This window comes from Camelus ferus, chromosome 12 (assembly GCF_009834535.1).
Source record: "Camelus ferus isolate YT-003-E chromosome 12, BCGSAC_Cfer_1.0, whole genome shotgun sequence".
Lineage (NCBI taxonomy): Eukaryota > Metazoa > Chordata > Mammalia > Artiodactyla > Camelidae > Camelus > Camelus ferus.
Window position 1 is genome coordinate 41,479,801 of NC_045707.1, and position 21,418 is coordinate 41,501,218.

The following is a 21,418-nucleotide window of genomic DNA, read 5'->3' on the forward strand; positions in this document are numbered from 1 at the left end:
TAAGATAATTGTCACTTAATACAAAGGGTACACATATTGCTGCATTGAAATGATAACTCATACATCAATAAGAGATTCTAAAAAGTAGAAGATTAGATATTTTTATGACCCTCACTTTGAAGGTTGCCAACCGTTAAGTAATAATGAAGAGCCTTATTGTATATCCCTTATTATTCAAATATGTCTTGAGAATATGGTGGGCAAAAGATCTGCTCTGGTTAAGACAAATGAAGAGAAGGATTTTGTCTTGGTATTTTTCTGTATGGTCTAGAGTTGGCATATGTATTCTATATTGCCAAAACCACCAGTTGGGTATTTTAAATCTTGTCTTTTGGATGGAATGCATTATAAATATCAATTGTCTATCTGGTCTAATGTGTCATTTAAGGCCTGTGTTTTCTTACTGATTTTGTGTCTGGATGATCTGTTCATTGATGTAAGTGGGGGTGTTAAAGTCTCCTACTATTGTTGTATTATTGTCAATTTCTCTTTATTATGTCTGTTAACATTTGCCTCATATATTGAAGTGCTCCTGTGCTGGCTGCATGTGTATTTACAATTGTTGTATCTTCTTGGATTGAACTTTTGATAATTATGTAGTGTCCTTCTTTGTCTCCTGTAACAGTCTTTATTTTAAAGTCTATTTTGTCTGGTAAAAGTATTGCTACCCTGACTTTCTTTTGACTTCCATTTGCATTGAATACCTTTTTCTATCCCCTCACTTTCAGTCTGTATGTGTCTTTAGATCTGAGGTGAGTCTCTTGTAGGCAGCAAATATACGGGTCTTGTTTTTGTATCCATTCAGCCAGTCTGTGTCTTTTGGTTTGGAGCATTTGGTCCATTTACATTTAAGGTAATGATCAATATGTATGTTCGTATTGCCATTTTGTTAATGGTTTTCAATTTTTTTTTGTATGTCTTTTTTCCTCTTTCTTATCTTGTTCTGTTCTCTTGTGATTTGATGACTATCTTTAGTGTAATATTTGGATTCCCTTTTCTTTTTTGTGTGTATGTCTATTATAGATTTTTGATTTGTGTTAACATGAGGTTTTTGTATAGCAGTCTGTATGTATATGTCATTGTTTTAAGTTGATGATCTCTTAATTTCAGTGCATTTTAGATACCCTGCATTTGTACTGTCCTCCCCTCATGATTACTGTTTTTGATATTATCCTTTTTATCTAATTATTTTATGTATCCCTTAACTGCTTATTGTGGATACAGATGATTTTACTACTTGTGTCTTTTAATTTCCTTACTAGCTGTGGATGATTTCCTACCTTTACTGTATGTTTGCCTTTACTAGTGAGCTTTTTCATTTTGTAATTTTCTTATTTCTAGTTGTGGCCTTTTCTTTTCCAGCTAGGGAAGTTCCTTTAGCATTTGTTGTAAAGCTGGTTTGGTAGTGCTGAATTCTTTTAGCTTTTACTTATCTGTAAAGCTTTTGACTTCTCCATCAAATCTGAATAAAAGCCTTGTTGGGTAGAGTATTCTTGATTGTAGGTTTTCCCCTTTCATTATCTTAAGTATATCATGCTACTCCCTTCTGGCGTGCAGAGTTTCTGCTGAAAAATCAGCTGATAACCTTATGGGAGTTCCCTTGTATGTTATTTGTTGCTCTTCCCTTATTACTTTTAATATTCTTTCTTTATCTTTAATTTTTGTCATTTTGATTACAATGTGTCTTAGTGTATTCCTCTTTGGGTTAATCATGTATGGGACTCTCTATGCTTCCTGGATGTGGGTGACTGTTCCCTTTCCCAGGTTAGGGAAGTTTTCAGCTCAGGCCCTTTCTGTCTTCTTCTTATGAGACCCCCATAATGTGAATATTAGTGTGCTTGATTTTGTCCCAGAGGTCTTTTAAACTGTTTTCATTCTTTTTTCTTTTTTCTGTTTTGCAGCAGTGATTTCCACTGATCTGTCTTCCAGCTCACTGATTCGTTCTTCTGCCTCATTTAGTCTACTGTTGATTCCTTCTGGTGTATTTCTCGTTTCAGCTATTGTATTCTTCAACTCTGTTTGATTTTCTTTATATTTTCTAACTCTGTGTTAAAAATTTCTAACTTCTTGCTCTGTGCATCTGTTCTTCTCCCAAGTCCTTTGATCATCTTTATGATCATTACTCTGAACTCTTCCTCAGGTAGATTGCCTATCTCCCTGTCACTTATTTCTTCTTCTGGAGTTTTATCTTGTTCCTTGTTTCCTTATGTCTGAAACATATTCCTCTATTACCTCAGTTTATCTTACTTCCTCCACATAACTCACTGCCTTTTGGCTCTCAAGTTTTATTAGCTAATACAGTAGCTGCTTTCTCTATGGAAGAAAGGGCTAACATCCTTGAAACTCTTAGACTTTGATATTAAATGTTAAAAAAATGGAATAGAGGCTCTCATCTGTCCATAGGAGTTCTGGCATATGCATAAATCAGAGCACTTTACTTGACTGATCTCAAATGTGAGATTTGAAATGGATTTGCAGAATTTCATAATTTTCAGAAAGTTTCCATGAAAGCAAATTTTGCAGAAATTTTTCAAGCTTCTACTGTGTATCAGAGGTGAACAGAATCATTCCTTCAAAGGTGATACATTAAGAAGAATTAAAAGCTGTATCAAATGTGGAAGTTAAGTTTTCTTTGTAACAATATTTTATAAATGTCATAAAATGACTTTCAACTATGAGTATTTAGTTTGTTCACATAGCATTTTAAGAGAGCATGATTATAATGACATGGTAGTTTTAGAAAATGAAAACCTTTACACTGCATTAATTGACTGAATCTTTTTAGCTTGAATATAAAGTAGAACTATGACATACATTTGCTAGGATAGGAATTATACATGCAAAATGCATCAATATTGTGTTCATTTCAGTACTATGTCTATTGCTGCAGTGTACTTAGGAACCTCTCCTCTCTTTCTCTCTTTTCAGCTTCATGCTCTTCACTGATTACAGCATGGCAGACTTATTTAAATAATTTCCTATGGCCATGGAGAACAATTTATATAAATTCTCAGAATGATTAGAGCATTTACTTTTCCCCCAATCCCATGCAAAATTTCCAAGTCTCTTGAAGTATCAATTTTTATTTTATTGAACCTAAGTTAGGAATATTTCTACCTTTTATATTACTTAATCACTTTATACATTTTATATATGTATTTGTATTTATGTAGGTATACATTGCTTGCTTCCAAAAATATACTAGGAAGATTTCAGTAGTTTTTTTGCTGACAGTTAAGATTTGTTTTCTGTTTCTTTTCTTTTAGTCTTAATCCTAATCCTTTGCAAAGACACACATTCTGGACGATTATTATAGGAGGGACGTTCACGTGGACCAGCATCTATGGTGTCAACCAGTCCCAAGTGCAGAGATATATTTCCTGTAAAAGCAGATTCCAGGCAAAAATGTAAGCCAAACGATGGTATATGAATCTTCAATCGCCTTGGCTCAGGTTTGAGTCTTTTGTATCATGAAATTCTAAGAGATAAATTATATACTTACAAAAGGATCACATAGAACAAAGTGGTACTGTATGTTTTAAATCAGATATTTTAAAATATTTATATGAATTACTAAGTAAAACAAATCTTATCAAATAAATAGGCATTTATTGTGCATCTGTTTGTATTAGGAACTATGGGGAATAAAAAAATTTTAAATGTATGGCTCTTATCATGAAGAAACTTAGCATCAAATTAGGAAAATACATACAAGTATATGAAAAGTGAAATAACATGAGAAATGTATAAAGATTCCGTGAAATAATAGAACAATAGAGGAAATGTTCCAGAGAATTATGTTGCCAGATGTGCTGGTGCATTTTATTTTCAGACACAGTCATGGGTTTATAACCCCATTCTAATACTTGCTACTTGAGTGATTTAGTCTCTCTGAGCTTCAGTTTCTAAACTTGTAAAATGTGTATAAGATATCAAACATCTCATAGAGGTATTGTAGAATTCTGTGTTTGGCATGCATGTGGTAGGGGTCTAGTAAATGTGAATTTATTTTTTCACCTCAAATCATGGGATGTGGAGGAAGGGAATGAGTAAGAGATTCTTGTCAATAAGGCAGAGACTGAAGGATGATCATACATGGGCAGGGGGAGAAGAATTGGAGAGCATTCCAGGTAGGCAGAGTGATTTGGATAAAGCACAGAGGTCAGAGGGGCAACATGGTCAGAGAACTCTCCATCCCATCTTGGCCTGAGCAAAGAGTATGAAGAGTGACTAGTTCTTTTTCAGGAGACCTCAGATAAGCTTGGTGACCAACATTCTTCATACTGATAAATAAGGCTAAGTTGACTCATGCATTTATGGGCTTAAAAACATCAAATAGATTAATAAGAGTAACAAGGTGGTTGGGGTAGGAGAATGGGTGGCAATTCTAGTTCTTTTCAAAGGAGAATATGAAAATATTGTAATATCACAAGTCAGAACTCAACATATTGAGAGTAAATTGGTTTAGACATTACCTGTCTTTGAAAAATTCCACAATGAAAACTCTATATGAACATTAGTACAATAACTAGATATGGAATCCCCCAAAAGTGAGCTTAGGAGTTCTGGTGTTTTAAGAAACTTGGAAAGAATATAATTTATATATCCAGTAATCCATCTGTATTAGAGCTGAAGCCTCTCCCAAAATAATTGTGCACATGTGCTTCTTTGGGAACATGAAACTCAAAAAGTCCAATTTTATAACTAAAAAACAGTGTTATTAGCTTTCTTAATGAGAAACAATTTCCTTCGGACTAGCCCATTTTCTCCCAGTTTCTAACACTGGCTCCCTGGGAAGAATAAATCCCAGCCCAATGGCAAGACCTACTGACACTGATTGACTGGGGGCAATGTCAGATGTTGATAAGTGATCTATCTGAATGATATTAAAGTAAAATAAAACAAGATAGTAAAGTATTAAACTCATATATAAGTGAGGGGTGGTATCTGATCAGAAAGGTGTCTTGAGTATATTTTCTGATGATTTGCAGATGAGATACAGTTAATCCTACTATTTTTAGACAATAACAAAACATACATACAGTAAATCTAGTCAGTCAAGGGAAGAGGCTAGCAATCTGTTGCTTGGCACCTATTGCAGGTTCTCCCGGATGTGGACTCTGAGATGGAGTCCGCTTAGGAAGTCACCGCTGGAGAAGAGAAGGAAGGGAAGGAAGCAGGATTGGCCAGAGGGAGAAGTTGGACTGTGATGCAGTCTCAGCAGAGGCCTCAAGGGGCGCTCTAGAGCTGGGGTGACCCTTCAGACTTGTCCTAAGTTAGTGTGAGGGGACTCCGCCTTTCAACCTCAGAATCCAGCAGTCATTTTATGCATGCTGCCCCGGGGGAGGGGCTATGAGTTGGTGAGGGTGGGGCACACTTTTCTTCAGGCTAGGGCAGCTCATCACAGTGTCCACTACAGCAACCCTGGGGAAAAAATGTAGCCACCTCAGTGAGAGCAATGTTTACTATTCAACTGATTATTAAGGTGAAGCATCCAATGACTTTAACACTAATAATATCAATAAGCACCATTTAACAAGTGTTTATTACATGTCTCTGTGCTATATTATATATATATATATAATATATATATAAAAAATACTATTTTATTTACTCTTATAATTCAGGAGGTAGGCATTGTTACCTCCAGGTGTATATGAAGAAACTGAGGATCAGAGAGGCTAAGTTACTTGCCCAGGATCACATATGGTAGGGAGAGCCAAGATTTATGCTCAGGACTGACTCCAGTGCCGTTATGTAAATCTTTACAGTCTACTGGAGCACACACCATGTATTAAAATGCTGAACCTTGTTTGAGGAGATTCCTGTCCAAGGAACACAGGTTTGCCTTTCACACTTAATGGATGGCATTACAAACCACATTTAAACGAGTGTGATAAGTTTCTATGTAGATGCTAACAATGTTTCGCAGTTTATAATTGCATTACTTTTAAAGGGAAAATGAGGAATAGTCACTGCTCTGTTGACTATTAAGATCTTTATTTCTTTGACAAGAAGTTTTAAAGTAGTGTAATTAGATAAAATTATAAAGCTAATAATGCCCATGGAACTCTGACTAGGAGGAAACATTTGTTCAATGGCAAACCCCCATCAATTCAAAGTATTTCCGAATCCATTGTTGGCTGACATCATAAACAGAAGGTAAGGCCAGAATAAAATAAGTAGCATTTCTGATAACCAAAAGAGAATGTCTATCTATTGAATATATCACAAAGTCCCTCCTGTTTACATAACAAGTTTCCTCATCTTTGGGATGGAAATTAAAATTGTCATGTGATGGTTTGTTTTCACGTCTTTAGGTCTCTCTACATCAATCTTGTGGCACTCTGGGCAATCCTCACCTGCTCAGTGCTTTGTGGGCTCGCGCTGTATTCCAGATACCATGACTGTGATCCTTGGACAGCCAAGAAAGTGTCTGCACCAGACCAGGTCCAGTACCATGTCTTTCTTATATGTGCAATAGTGACATGCAGAAAGCTTATTAGCTGGGAGGAAAGAGTATTCATATTCTTGTAAAGAAATATCAAATGTGCACAATATAATCGTCTTTAGTTTCTATAAGGCATTTGGAAAAAATTTATTTTAGCAGATATGGAAATAGCAAGAATGAAGAATGTTATATCCAACATTAAAATATTGAAACGCTTGGGAAATTTTCAAGGCAGGTATTAAAAAGAAATAGCTCAAGGCTGGGAGTAGAAATATAAACACAGTTTTAAAAAAAACTCCATACACACCATGGTACAGCAGAACATTTTGTAGTTATCCTTAGATTGTTCATTTATAAACAATTTACCTTCTGATTTTTAAATAATAGAGAAATGAATCTAATAAGTGAACATTTATTGAGCACCAACTATGTGATGAGATTCTGTGCCAAGACCTTTGTATGCTTCATTTCTTTTAGTTATCACAACCCTGTAATTCTAATTTTAAAGATGAGGAAATGAATGAATGTCAGAGAGGTTATATGACTTGTCCAAGGTCACATAGCTAATAAGCAAGAATAGCTGCAAGCACACATCTGATACTTACCATGGGCCAGGCACTATCATAAGTGCTTTATATGTATAAATTTCAACTCTTAATCCTCACAGCAACACTCTGAAGTAGGTGCTATGATTGTCTCCCTTTCAAAGGTGAGGAAACTGAGGCATAGAGAAGTTAAGTAACCAGCTGGTAAACCTGGAGCCAGGATTTGAACCCAGGCAGGCTGCCACTAGAGTCCTAACTTTGAATCTCTATGCCATATATCATCTTTCATAAAGTGTAGCTAGAATTCAAACCCAGGACTGCCAGGCTCCAATGCTTGAGTTCTTGTTCTTAGAACTCTTGCAAAATTATTTTCTAACAATTGATTGTAAATCAGGTGCCCAGGGCATGCATTAGAATGATCATAGGTTGAATTTTCTGTTGGTGTAAATGCATAACATACTCCCAGGAAAATACAACTTTGTGGGATTAGAAAGTGAGAGCATCCTTCATGTGCATATCTCAGTCCTGTCTTGAACTGTGCCCTCCTGTTGATAAACAGATCTTCCTGTTTGCTCAGAGAATCTTAAGAATCGTGTTTACTCTGCTGATGGAGGCACTCTTTTGTTATATTCTCTCTAGTCAAGACTGTTTTGTGATTTTTGTCAATCTTTGTCTTTGAAGACCGTAGGGATTTAAAATTTTTTTAAAATTTTAATGTATCTTCCCCTTACTCTGAGCAAAAAACCAAAAAACAAAACAAAACAAAGCAATTTTTTTTAAGGTGCAACCTCCTAACCTTGAGACTTCTCCTCATCATAGATTGTATGCAGGGGTGTCTTGCATGCATGCACTCACCATTTAGAGAGCATGTGATAAATTTTTGAAAAAGAAAGATGCTTTCTCCTAATTGAATGATTTCACTACTGATTGTTAACCAGTTAATTAAATTAATATTTCCCCGGGGATACAATGCCAATAAGGCACAATCAGTAGATCGGGTCAGAAGCTTTACCTGAGAGAACAAAGGTAAGTTTCTGCTGCGCCCTGCGATAGCTCACACTGAGGAAGCAGGTTTGGTACCTAGATATAGTTGTACTGCTTTTCTAACAGTCTTACCCAGTTGATTCTACCTATATCTGCAGGGACCATTCAGATTCTGAAATATCACACCGAAGATTTTTGGAAAGTTGACAAGAGAGTAGAGGATTTTAGATCTCATTATAACACTAACGATGGAATTTTTACTTTTGCTTATGTATAGAATACTGCTTGAAGTTAAACTTTTAAGATATCCTGGGGAAATTGCATGTTGATCTCATAGAGAGAGAAGTGCTATTCTGTTTTCCTAAGAATGAAGAATTAATAAGCTTTAGTTAAATGAGATCAAAGAGGCTGATAAGAAAGGGCATATCATCCACTCTGAACTATTGAGAGAAGGAATCAATGATGTTTCAGTGCAAAAGAGAGGACATTTTCCTAGAAAATTATCCACTCAGGACTCTGGTTCAAAAATCAGTTTCTGCCATATAACACAGTGCTGAAGTCTGCCATATAACACAGTGCTGAAGTCATACACCTTCCCATCCTTATTTAATATTTATTTTCTTAAAAGTAACTGATCGAAAAGCAAGTATCAGGAGTTGTTTTTTTTAAAGAAGCCAGTTTCAGGAATTTCGTGAGGTTAGTCTCCGCTCGTCACTATGTTTCATACAACAATTGACCCTTGAACAACACAGGGGTTAGGGGCCCTGACCCCCCGCACAGCAGAGAATCTACGTGTAATTTTTGACTCCCTCAAACTTAACTGCTAATAGCCTACTGTTGACAGAAAGCCTTACCAATGACATAAATAGCCGATTGACACATATTTTGTATGTTATGTGGATTATATACTGTATTCTTACCATAAAGAAAGCTAGAGAAAAGAAAATGCTGCTGAGGAAGTCATGAAGACGAGAAGATACATTTAAAGTACTGTACTGTATTTATCCATACTATAAGTTTACCTTGTCTGTTTGCAAGATGAATCATCTGTCAGGACCTATATCAGTGAGTCTTATATGATACGAAACACTGCAGATGTTATACTCTTACCAACACTAGACATCAAAAGAGAAAAAATAATATGAAAGAGAAATTCATATTTATTTACAAGTGTAACAATTCATGCATTGGTAAAGAAGCAGCAATATGATTGCTTCATAGTAGCCTAGTGTAATCCATACAATTGCTTTATGGTAGCCTAGCCTATACACTAATGAATGAATCGTTTTAAAAGTTTTATGATATACAGTATTACAGTCATATTCTTAATACAGCATTGGAAACACTGTTACTTTTTTAAACTACTTATCTTTGATAATAGATTGATACATAGTTTCTCCCATTATGAACTATGGTGGCACACTGTACTGTAAAGCAACTCTTTGAAAGCAGTTATGAAACAGTAAAAAAAACTACAATATTTTAATATTAAATATCACTCACCTTATGCCTTTGTAAGAATAGGCTATCCACTTCAATACAAGTCTTGCATACATGTTCTACACATACATTTTTATATATTTATTGTAAAAAAAATCTACATAAGTGGAGCCACACAGTTCAAACTCATGTTGTTCAAGAGCTAACTGTATTTGCAACTATAATTACACTTTCAATCCTGAACAGTGATTGAAGTTCACAAAAACAGCTTTGAGTCATCAAGTAAAGTTAAATTTAAAGTGAATGCTTTTTACTTAAGCACAGAGGTATGCCAATATTTCCTTTAAATTGATTTACTGTTCCAAAGAATGAAAATAGCTACCTATTACCGGGCACTAACTATATTCCATGTACTACAGTAAGAGCTTATATAGGTTATCTAATTTAACTTTTTTTTTCTTTTTGTTAGTGGAGGTACTGGGGATTAACCCAGATGTCAAAATGAAGAATAAAGTATGTTAGCAGATTTCTTTAAGTCAGATATTATATTTGGGACATTTGGAAACAGAGGTTAAAGACCTTTCCATTCGAGATGATATTTAACCCTTAATAAGATCCTACAATCTATGAATTTGAATATTCATGCTGAACGAAGAAGTTGAGCATTTCTTGTACAATTTTAGCAGGTAAAGAGTTTAATTTTATGTATTTTGGAAATTTCAGTTATGTGGAATAGCTTCCTTTAGTTCTTGAAGAACACAAGATAAATGAGGTGTTAATTAATTTATTTCGTAACAAATAGTACTCAAGAGTAAATGTTGGAATTTTTCAGCTCATGCCTTATTTGGTACTGGACATTCTGCAAGATTACCCAGGAGTTCCTGGACTTTTTGTGGCCTGTGCTTACAGCGGAACATTGAGGTATGAACAATGACTCTAATAATACATGGTTTCCCTATTGGGATCTTTCTTTTGTTGTTTGATATTTGGGAGGAAAAGCTGAATTCTGGATATGAGCACAAACGGCCCCAAAATAGGTAATTTACTCCATGTATCCTGTCTGTCGGTCTGTTATCTCTAGGGGCTGGCAGTCTATTATCATCAGTCTCCACTTTTAACTTTGGCCCCTTCTATCTAATACATCATCACATACCTTGTAGGGTCATAATGACAATGATCAGTTGATGGTAGCTTTTGTTGATTACCAAAAGTGGATACCTACAGTCTTGGTTTAAAATATACATGTAGCTATGGCATGATCAAATGGAGAATTAGAATTAGAATTTCCTTTTACAGGCTGAATAATATATACTGTCCAAAGAATCTTGTTTTGTATTCGAACTTCTTCATTGTACTTTCTTCCTATGTTTGCTCCAGGGAACCCTTATTATTAATGTGTACGACATGTGTTAGTGTGGATCCATGAAATTAATTTTATTGATATTTATGGTGTATGTTAGTGAGGACTTATGACAATTCTTTCTATGCACAAAGAAAAATATGTTTTAAAATCATTTTGTAGTAATACTGCATGAACTTGGTAGATTCTTTCCATAGACACTAAGGATTCATTTCAAAATGGAACCAACAATTTAATTTGTTCTGAATCATTCTTGGATGGCAACAACTTCCAGAAAGAGGATGATGTAATTATTTAAAAAATAATATAGTAGAAATCTGGTTACATTTCAGAAGTGACAATATATATTTTTCCCTTTTCTTATTCCCAGTTAGATTATTATTACAGTTTAAATATTATAAATAAAAAATTTGATTTTCCCTTACAGCACAGTGTCCTCCAGTATTAATGCTTTAGCAGCAGTAACTGTGGAAGATCTAGTCAAACCTCACTTCACATCTCTCTCAGAAAGGTCTCTCTCTTGGATTTCCCAAGGACTGAGTAAGTTTTCATTTCACAATTCCATTTTAACTCTGGGAGATGATTTTTTAGAGATATCAAAAATTCTTTCCTATAAATGTTATACAGTAAGAACTTCTGAGCGTGAGTGTGTGTGTATACATACATGCATATATATATATGCCTGCCTGCGACTTACCACAGTCATGGCCATATTTGCAATCAAGATTTGGGACATACTTCAAACAATTAGTTGTCAGGCAACCATGAAGAACAATTTCCAGAGGCCCTATTTGGCTGTCCTTCTTTCTTTACCTTCCTCCTATCCCAAATCTAAGTTAAAATTCCTAGCCACAGTTAAAATTCAACTCTCTTCCTCTTTTCCTCCCAAAATTTAAACCACAGTTTAAAAAATATCCTTAGTTTGAAACCAAGAGCTATACTTTTTCTGTATAACCTAAGAGGGCACTGCAAGTTTAAATTTATAGACATAGTCCATGTGTATAAATTGAAGATAAAGGAAAAGAGCATTATGGTTTTATCTCTTCTATCTGCACATGTAGACAATCGGGAGATAGTCAATAAAATTGTACAAGAAATGCTCAACTTCTTCGTTCAGCATGAATACTCAAATTCATAGATTGTAGGATCTTATTAAGGGTTAAATATCATCTCGAATGGAAAGGTCTTTAACCTCTGTTTCCAAATGTCCCAAATATAATATCTGACTTAAAGAAATCTGGCTAACATACTTTATTCTTCATTTTGACATCTGGGTTTAAGTGTTTTGAAATGAATGAATAACAAATTTTTTTTAAAAGAATCTTTAACTTCAACCTACTAGCACTAATAGACTGTCAAAGAAATAGTAAATAATATTATATTTTAAACCATAATTCTCTATATAATTGCCATTACTGTAGCCTGGAATAAGTACTTAATTTATATTCTTCAGTGTCTCCTAAATTTAAATTGCATTGCATCATTTTATTATGTATCTGATTTTAATCCTGGAGCATAATTTTAGAATGATACTATGCTTCCTAAAGAGTTTTTAGATTGGTTCATTATGGGATTATGGAAGCTGTGTGGTTTAGTAGAATGAATGGAAGCTTTTGAAGTCAGACAGATGCAATCTTGTTTCATCAATTTACCAGTTATTAGCCTTGAGCAAACCCAATAACCCCTTTGAGCCTCTGTTTCTTTATATGGAAAATGGGAACAAAAAAAAAATTCACCTTCCAGGTACTAAGAGGTTTAGAGATAATCCATGTAAAACAAGAGGCAGTAGCTGGTGCTCAAGGAATGATGTTGATAATGATTAATAGCAAATCAGCTCTGCTAGTGTAGATGAAGTTTTCATTCATTTTGAAGGGTTGTATGAAAGTGTCACCTTGAGGTATATTACAGGAAGGACATCAAAGAGAAGAACATGGCAAATGGTTTGAATGTTTCCGATAACTTTGAGTACAAAAACCCACAATAGTGACTGTTCATGAGCTACCAAATAGATAAGAATCAAGCTAAATATGTTGAAAATACTATTTAAATTAGGGCATTCAGAGGCATGAAATATCATTGCAACAAATATCATTGCAAATATCTTTGCAAAAATTAATGTAAGGTTTTTCCATTCAGGTGCAAAAAAGATTGTTTACTCAATATACTTAACAAAATTGTATGTGCTTGTATAAGTAAGATAGAAATAATGTTAAGGAATGCACTAATTTTATGATGAGCAAATTTCTCATTTATTTTATTTTTTGGATTTTGAATTTTATACATGGGAAATGATATTAACTGTTTTCAGGTGACTTTTGCTGAAGGGAAGTCTTTAAAATAAAAATTGGGGGAGGGGCGTAAATTTTCTTATCAAAATTTTAAAAGTAAAATGTGTACTTGGAGAAAATCTGGAAAATATCAAAAGCCAAAAGAGAAAAAAATCCCATAATCTGACCACCAGTGGGGTTTGAGAATTTCTATAAAGAAGTTTTGGCAAAACAGTTTGGTGGAAGGGGGACTATAATACTTGTCTTGAAGCTGCCTTTCTTTGCTGGTTTAACAGGAAAGGTTTGTGGATGCTGATGGAGATTATGAGAGGGCTAAAGATCCTGAAACACTCCGTGGTGTGGATTTCCACTTCCCAAGAGAAATGAATGCCTAAAGTCATAAGACTCTAATTTCTGATGTTTATTATGCTTCTGCCCCTCATCATGTTATACAGAGTAGAGCTGAATTGTGTCCTGTTTCAGGCAAACTGAAAAAAGAGACCTAAGCCTTCTTTTATAAACAAATGTTTATGGAGGATTAGATTAATAACACAATAGTTCTTAGCTTTTTAAATCCCTATAGTTAACTCTAGGGATTTTTTACTTATATAACTTAATGTAGTTAATCCTGGGACCCAATATTAGAGTTTTCTTTCCTCTTACGCACACTGCCGATCCTGTAGAAAAACACTTTCCTTTTTTGGCTGGCGTTGACGTATGTAGCCATTCTTCACCACAGTCATATTACTCACTTGGAATCAAAGGTGTGGTAGCTTATTCTATTCAGAATTCTAATCCTCTGGGTCTGGATTTTACAATGGCTTTTGCATCATTCATCTAGGTGTGCTGTTTGGAGTCCTGTGTATTGGAATGGCTGCGCTAGCGTCACTAATGGGATCTTTGTTGCAGGTAAAAGCTAATCCTTGAAGCTTTGAGTCATAATCACTAAATAATTCTTCTTTTTCTCCTTCTCCTTCTTCTTTTCTAATGTTAATGTGACCATCCTTCCAGACTTCTCTCTCTCTATACCTACACATAGACATACCAAGGGACAGAGATGACTGAATTCTTTTTAAATTTTTAAAGGATATGGTGGGGAGGATAATAGCTCAGTGGTAGAGTTCATGCTTAGCATGCATAAGGTCCTGAGTTCAATCCCCAGTAAGAAAAAAAATAAATAAATAATAAAAATTAAAAAATTTTAAATTAAACTTTATATTTTGGGGTAACTGTAGATTTGTATGGAATAGTAAGAAATAATACAGAGGGATCCCATATTCCCTTTACCCAGTTCCCCTCAATGGTGTGAGGCTTAGGTTGATGTTCTTTTCCCCCCTTTTCCCTGTGAATACCTGTTGCTCCAGCACCACTTGTAGAGGCTGCCTTTCTTCCACTGAACTGCCATTGCCTTTGAACCTGTGTGAAAAATCATTTGGGCATATTTGTGTGGGTCTATTTGTGGTTTCTCTGTTCTAGTCCATTGATCTACGTGTCTATCCATCTGTCAAGGTCACACAGTGTTGATTACTATAGCTTTATAATAAATCTTGAATTCAGGTACACTGAATCCTTCCACTGTATTCTTATTTTTCAAAACTGTTTTAGCCATTCTAGTTCCTTTGCCTTCCCACAAGTTTGAAATAATCTCTATACCTCAAAAAATCTTACTTAGATTTTAATAGGGTTGCATTAAACCTGTTTAGTAATTGGTAAGTATTAATTATACTATTATTACTAATATTACTATTAATATAACTACTACTGCTTTCCTCGGATTAATGGTTGCACGAATTATCTAGCACACCTAAGCCACAAACAACAAAACTCCTCTTAATGTGCTTTCCTCCGTTGTCTGCATTATTGTTTTTATTTCTTATTGTAGTTGATTCCCCCCTTTGTCATAACCAACCCTGGCCTGAGTATATCCAATGAGATGATCCAGGAGAATCATCATAGCTCCAAGCCATGGAGCTCTTCCTTGCTTTATTTTTCCTGGAACAGGTCTTTTTTGGGGTATATCCCTTATATCTCCAAAACTGGCTCTAGGTCACATTGTCATAGCCTGCTACATGGGCCAAGTGACTTCTTTCACATTCTGCAGTAAAGTCTAACTTCCTTCCTACTGTGCTCTGGTTCAAGAGATGTTGTGAAGTGACTCTTTAGGATCATACCCTGAGCCCATATCCTCCTCAAACACTAGTCTCTGTCATCATATCCTCACTCCTTTCCCTAGTCTATGTGGTAGACTTTTTTTTCTTTTTTTGAAAAAGTACCTCAGCCTATATTCTCTAAAGCTGTTCCTGACTGGATTTTTTAAAAAAAATTATTAATTCTTTGCTATCAGGCCCCTTTACTCTGTGGACACAGCAGAAATGGTTCTGTCCACTATCAAAAATTAGCCCTCATTAATAGCCATTATTAGGAACATACATCTCTTGGAAATTTCAGCCGTTTGCGTCTCCATTCTTCATGTTGCACATTTTTTTCACTATCATGATTTTAGCATCTATATACGTCAAAGCAAAGGTTGTAATTAACCAATTAGATTTTGAACCTCTTTCTACATTATTTGATCCATCTTTTAAAAAATTATATTTTTAATTTTAGTCCCATCTTTAGGGAACCAAGGATAACATCGGGTTTCATTGCCATCTCTAGTCACTAGCAATACTTATCCACAGTCTTTATTGGCAGAGGATTTTGAGACTATCAAAGCACAAGGGTGTGATGTGATTGATTATAAATGTTGACAAGAATAAGGTTGGGAGAGGTGGTGTTCGTCTCAACTTATGCAGTTATATAGTTGCTCCCACTGTCTCATGACTCCCTACCTTCTTTATGTTTTGCTTCTTCTATTGAGGGTACCTGAATGAACAGATAGAGACTGAGAAGCAGAAGCTTCCAAGTTCTGATTACCTCTTTGTCAATGACAAGGCTGCCATGATTTTTAGGAGGAGGCGAAATACTTTAAATCCTCATCCTGCTGAGATAACTTTAAAACACTTTCAGCTTTGGATTTGAGATTTGCTAACTGATGGCTTTTTATTACTTTTGTAGGCAGCACTCAGCATATTTGGCATGATTGGTGGACCACTTTTGGGCTTGTTTGCTTTGGGTATTTTGGTTCCCTTTGCCAACTCAATTGTAAGTATAAAAAATAAATATGTGAAGAACCTACTTTCCCAACTATAGTAGCAGCTCTACAATTTTTTCTCAATTGTAAAGATATGGTTCCTTTGATATCTGGCATTAGTGACTTGTCTTGATGACTTAAATTACTCATATTGACTTTGCTGGGATACACAGTGAATGTACTATGGACTGGGACCCTGCATGGGTGAAGCTAAATGAAAACTGCCAGAAAAAAAATATAGATTATAAATATTATATAAGTAAATTGCTTATTATAACATAATTATATTCTATAACTAAAATATAGAATATTGTATAACATAACTAAAGGATATATATTATTAAATAATACATATTATGAATATTATATAACTAAAGGAACATCATTTTCTGTGCATTTATCTTTTTACCCTTCTTAAAAATTAATCACTAGAACTTAAGAGACTGACAGGCTCAGATATGAAAGATTTTAGGGCAGTAGAGCTGAGAATACTTGTGAATAGCCAGGGTACACCAAAGAGAAGCAATAAGATAGGCTGCTGACCAGATAACATATACTTCTGATATTAAAGACTTAGCTCTAGTCGCATGAGTCTAGACCCACAGGGGTGATCGTAATTGGAAATTGTATCTAGAAAGAGGTATGTTTCTGTTCTTCTACATTGACATATCTATGCTCTGAAGTATTGAATTTTGTTTGGAATAAATGAAGTTGAAATTATGTCTCTGAAAGCCAGGAAAAACTCCACTAGTTTAGTCCTGCCACATGCTGAAGTTCAGGAAAAGCTGTAACGTGTGTCTGGTTGTTTCAGATAGATGTAGGGTAACTGCAGAACTACGACTTTACATTTAGAATTACATGTTCCTCCTGAGGCATCAGGAATTAGTAAGACAGATGCTAATGAGGGCTATTATCATTATTATTATTAATAATAATTCTTAATGAAGTGTCATCTGAAAAGCCAGTTTGGTAGAAATTAATCACAATGAAAGAGAGTTGTTTGTGTCCACCTTAGAATGGTGAAGCTTTGACTTAGACTCTTTGCATTATGAAATGCATAGTGGTTTGTTGAGTGCCTGAAACATAAAAAAAAAAAAAAAAAAAAAAAAGACAGACTTTTGGTTTTTGACATTTATTGCCACCATGAGTTGCTTCCAGAAATGCTGTAGGTGACTGGGTCCAACATGCCCTTTTTCAGGGGAAGTAAGATATTATTATTCCTGTCATAGGAAGTACCTCTTTTTATCATATCCACATTTTTCACCAGCAGAGTATCTGTCTACTGTTACTCTGGAATAAGCTTCTTCCCTCTCTTCCTCCCTTCCTCCCTCTCTTCTTCCTTCCTTCCCTTCCTTTTCTTTGCTTCTGTTTCTCCCTTGCCTCCTTTTTCCTTCCTTCCCCTCCTTTCATTCACTCATTCATTTATTCATTGAATATACATGGACAAAGCACTGTCCTGGGAGTGGAGAGCACTGAATATTTCTGTTCTCGTGGCATTTATAATTTCGTGGATCCTTGATCGAGCCATGCACAGTGCTGAGAGTAAGCAAGTCTGGTCTGTCAACAGCTAGCCACACCACTATTCCAACCTTACACTATTCAAAACCATTTATTGCATACCTGCTATAGTTCCAGCACTGTGGCAAGTGCTGGGCACCAAAAATAAAGAAACCTTATTCTGCTCCCAAGAGTTCACAGCTTAATGAAAGAGCTCACAGTCCTTGCCCCCAGCACAAATCCTCTGATCTAGTCTGCAGCATTCTTGTTCTCCTATCAACATGCCATTCTTTTTTTCTGCCCTATGATTTTGCTTATATTTCACCTCTTCAGATATTCTCCCCTGTCCTCTCTATGTAGAGCTGGAGGCACAGGCAGCCCTATCTGATCATTGTTCTTAAAAGTAAGGGGGGAAATTTCACCACAGAGGTAGGGGCTTCCTAGCTCAACATTTGCTTTCATCCCCATCATTTGGAACTATGGAACATTCAAAGACTGAAAACTGGTGAAAAGCCAAGAGCAGGTAACCCAGGGTTTCCAAAGATTGGAAAACCAAATGTCTTCAGAGAGGACATCTCCAGTTATCTCTCGAAATACTTGGTTTGGTTGTATGTACCATTGCAGTCATTTGCGAAAACTGCTTGCTATTTCCCCCCTAATTTTCCTGCAGCACAGTTATACTCATGCATGTTTGTAGTATAGGAATAAACCCTGTGGATGCGTTCTTCCTCATAGTCTGTTGCTCATATGGTGTCATTTTTTTCACAGATAAAATAAAAATAGAGGAAACAGTTAACCTGGAGTCAACTGTTGTTATTGGGGTGTACAGAGACAAGGAGGCCAAAACAGAGTGCTGGCCATGGAAACAGAGTGGAAGGAATGGAATTATGAGATCGAGGCAAAGAAAAATGGGCAGGAATTGGTGATTGGCTAGACAGAGATAGGAAAAAGGGAATGGGGTAATGGAGATCCCAGGGCTCTGGGCTGAGGGACCAGGGGCCCATGCTGCCCTTGGCAAAAGGCAGAGATCTTGCAAGGGAGATTAGTTTTAGGAGGGGAGCTGATAAATTTGGCTTGGGCCACGGTGAGCTTAACCTCCTAATGTTGATTTCCATTACAAAGCAAACTGTATTACTGTTCTTTTAAAATCACTCCTGTTTTGCAGGGAGCACTTGTTGGTCTACTGGCCGGGTTTGCCATTACTTTGTGGGTCGGAATTGGAGCTCAACTTTATCCTCCACTTCCTGAGAGAACTATGCCATTAAGGCTTGAAACCTATGGCTGTAATAGCACATACAATGGGACAAATTGGATGACAACCACAGAAATGCCATTTTCTACCAGTGCTTTTCAAGTACACAACATTGAAAGGTATTGAATTGAGCTTTATGTCATATTTATTTAAAATGTGTTTAACAGGTAGAGAACCCCAGCTGCTTTTTGTCTTGCCTGTAACACTATGATTTTGCCTAATTCTGAAGTGGATAGAGCCCATGTGGCTTTCTCACTATTATATTTTGTTCAGAAATAGCAAAAAAAAAAAAAAAAAAAAAAAAAAAAAAGAAAAAGAAAGAAAAGAAACTTCTACCTTACCTACAGATCGGAGATGACTTGAATAGTAACCAAAAAAATGCTACCAAATACCAGCTCTAGTTGGATGGAAAATTGTCTTTGTCAACTGAAAAACTTTTAAAATGTAAAGCAAAATTATAAAAGAAACATTGCACAGGTAGTCTTTGAAGCCTTTCCTGACTAAAAGCTACATTTTATCTAAATATGTCGGATAATTGCTATTTGTTCAGTTTTATAGATTCCATATCTTTAGAGCATTGGCAGTGAGTTGCAGCCACGATCATCCTGTTAGACTTTTCTGTTATGCAGTACAGTTTTAAGCCTCTGGATACTGGTGTCATCTGATTTAATAAAATGATGTAGACTTGCTGGTAGATCATTGTTTCACTGTATAGTGGATGTAAGGGTGAGATTATCCTTAGGGGATATATACATTTCTATCCTTAAAGCCCCAAACCTATGGATATATTCAAGGAATGCAAAGATGAGGCCACTTCCCCCAAAGTATTGTCCCAGTTCCAGCTTGCCTAGAATGAAACCATTGGAGAATCATTCCTTTAGAGTCAAAACATGATGTCTCCCTCTTAATATGGACACACTCCTGGGAGAAGGAATGTGACTATATGTATCAACATTATTAGCGATTCATATCCCAGAGGGAATTCAGCCATGAGAACACTTGTCAGTTGGAGTTCAAGGCTGGTAAACTCTGCATGAGTAGAGGGAAAAGGTAGTTTCAGAGCCCGAGGCACATATCGGGGGAGGTTGGACTAGGTGGCGTGCTGTGGAGAGAGGGGCAGGGAAACACAGAGGGTAGTCTGGACAAGCATGAATGCACTCATGTCAGGTAAGGGGTCAGGAAGTCATTAGGGAGTGAGAAAGGGAGAAATGATTAATGGAAAGGTAAGTGGGAAGGTGTTCAGGATGGATTTTTTGTTACACAATTTTGCTTAGCATTTGTCCTGATTATGTAAATGTCTGTTTTCATTTAAAAGACTGAGGCAAAATGGTCATTTGGATTCCTGAAACAAATAAATTAGCTGAGGCTTACCATGTGTCTGGTACCATCATAATCACTTTTATATGTCAGCTTGTTTATAAAATAACTCATATCATTCTGAGAATGAACTGTGTACCCAGCACTGGGCTGACCATTTATGTAATATCCATAGAAAGTCTTCCCCTCTCATTCACTGTGGTTTCTGCCTTTCAAGCAATTATAATTTACCTGAGAGAATGTGCTAATATACACAAAACAATGAACTCACACATAATAAGTATAGTAACTAGCATATGGTAAACAGCTAATGAAAAGTTGAAAAATGCTTGCTAAAAGAATGGAGTGTAGATGAGCACAGACTTCAGGGATGTATTAATGCTTGAAGAATGCAGAAGTTGACCAGAGGAGAAGGTTGGAAAGTCATTCTTGTCACAAAAAAATGACCAAAAGGGAAGTTGGACAGGAGTATAAGCAATTAGACAATACACTGTGAAAAGTGGTTTTCATAAGCTATCATGGGAGCCAGGAGGAGGAAGAGTCTAACTCTTCTGGGGTGGAAGATGCTTCTTAGAGGAGTGTTAAAGGAGCTGGAGTTTATCAGATGAACAAGATTGGGCAGGGGAACCAAAGGAAGGAGGAGTGTGTGTTGCAGAATGAAGAGCAACATATGCAGAGACATAGAGGCTGGAAGTCACATGTCATAGTGGGAAATCATGCATAGTTCAGTGTGGCTAGCCTCCAAAGAGTGAACACACAGCTAAAGATGAAATAAGATGCCCTTTGGTTGCCTAGATACTGGGTTTCAATTACCCAAGTTCGGTTTTTATTTTTTAAGTTCCTAACACTTGATGGGTATATATTGATAACTCTTTGTACTTTTAATTTGCATTCCCCTTGTGATTAATGATGTTCAATATCTTTTTTTCATGTTTATTGGCCATTTGGATAACTACTTTTGTGACTTGTCTATTTAAGTCTCTGGTCCATTTTTAAATGGATTCTCTGTCTTTTGTTTTTGTTTTTGTTTTAAGAATTCATGATATATTCTAGATATAAGATAAGTTTTAAAAGTGTTTTCCCCCTACCCCATGACTTGCCTTTTTACTTTCTTAGTGATACTTTTAGTGGTCAGACTTTCTCAATTTTAATTAAGTTCAACTTATCAGTCT

The 21,418-nt window shown here is 35.8% G+C and overlaps 1 protein-coding gene across 2 annotated transcripts in view; it reads left to right on the plus strand.

Moving 5' to 3' along the window:
• Positions 1–21,418, plus strand: part of SLC5A8 (solute carrier family 5 member 8) — a 51,020-nt gene that overhangs the window by 20,236 nt on the left and 9,366 nt on the right. For both annotated transcript variants that reach the window (XM_032493544.1, XM_006193344.3), the window contains exons 6-12: positions 3,267–3,407; positions 6,321–6,450; positions 10,253–10,341; positions 11,208–11,320; positions 13,889–13,956; positions 16,105–16,191; positions 18,843–19,048. In XM_032493544.1, the coding sequence (XP_032349435.1) occupies positions 3,267–3,407; positions 6,321–6,450; positions 10,253–10,341; positions 11,208–11,320; positions 13,889–13,956; positions 16,105–16,191; positions 18,843–19,048 (834 nt within the window). The remainder of the gene's footprint in view (positions 1–3,266; positions 3,408–6,320; positions 6,451–10,252; positions 10,342–11,207; positions 11,321–13,888; positions 13,957–16,104; positions 16,192–18,842; positions 19,049–21,418) is intronic.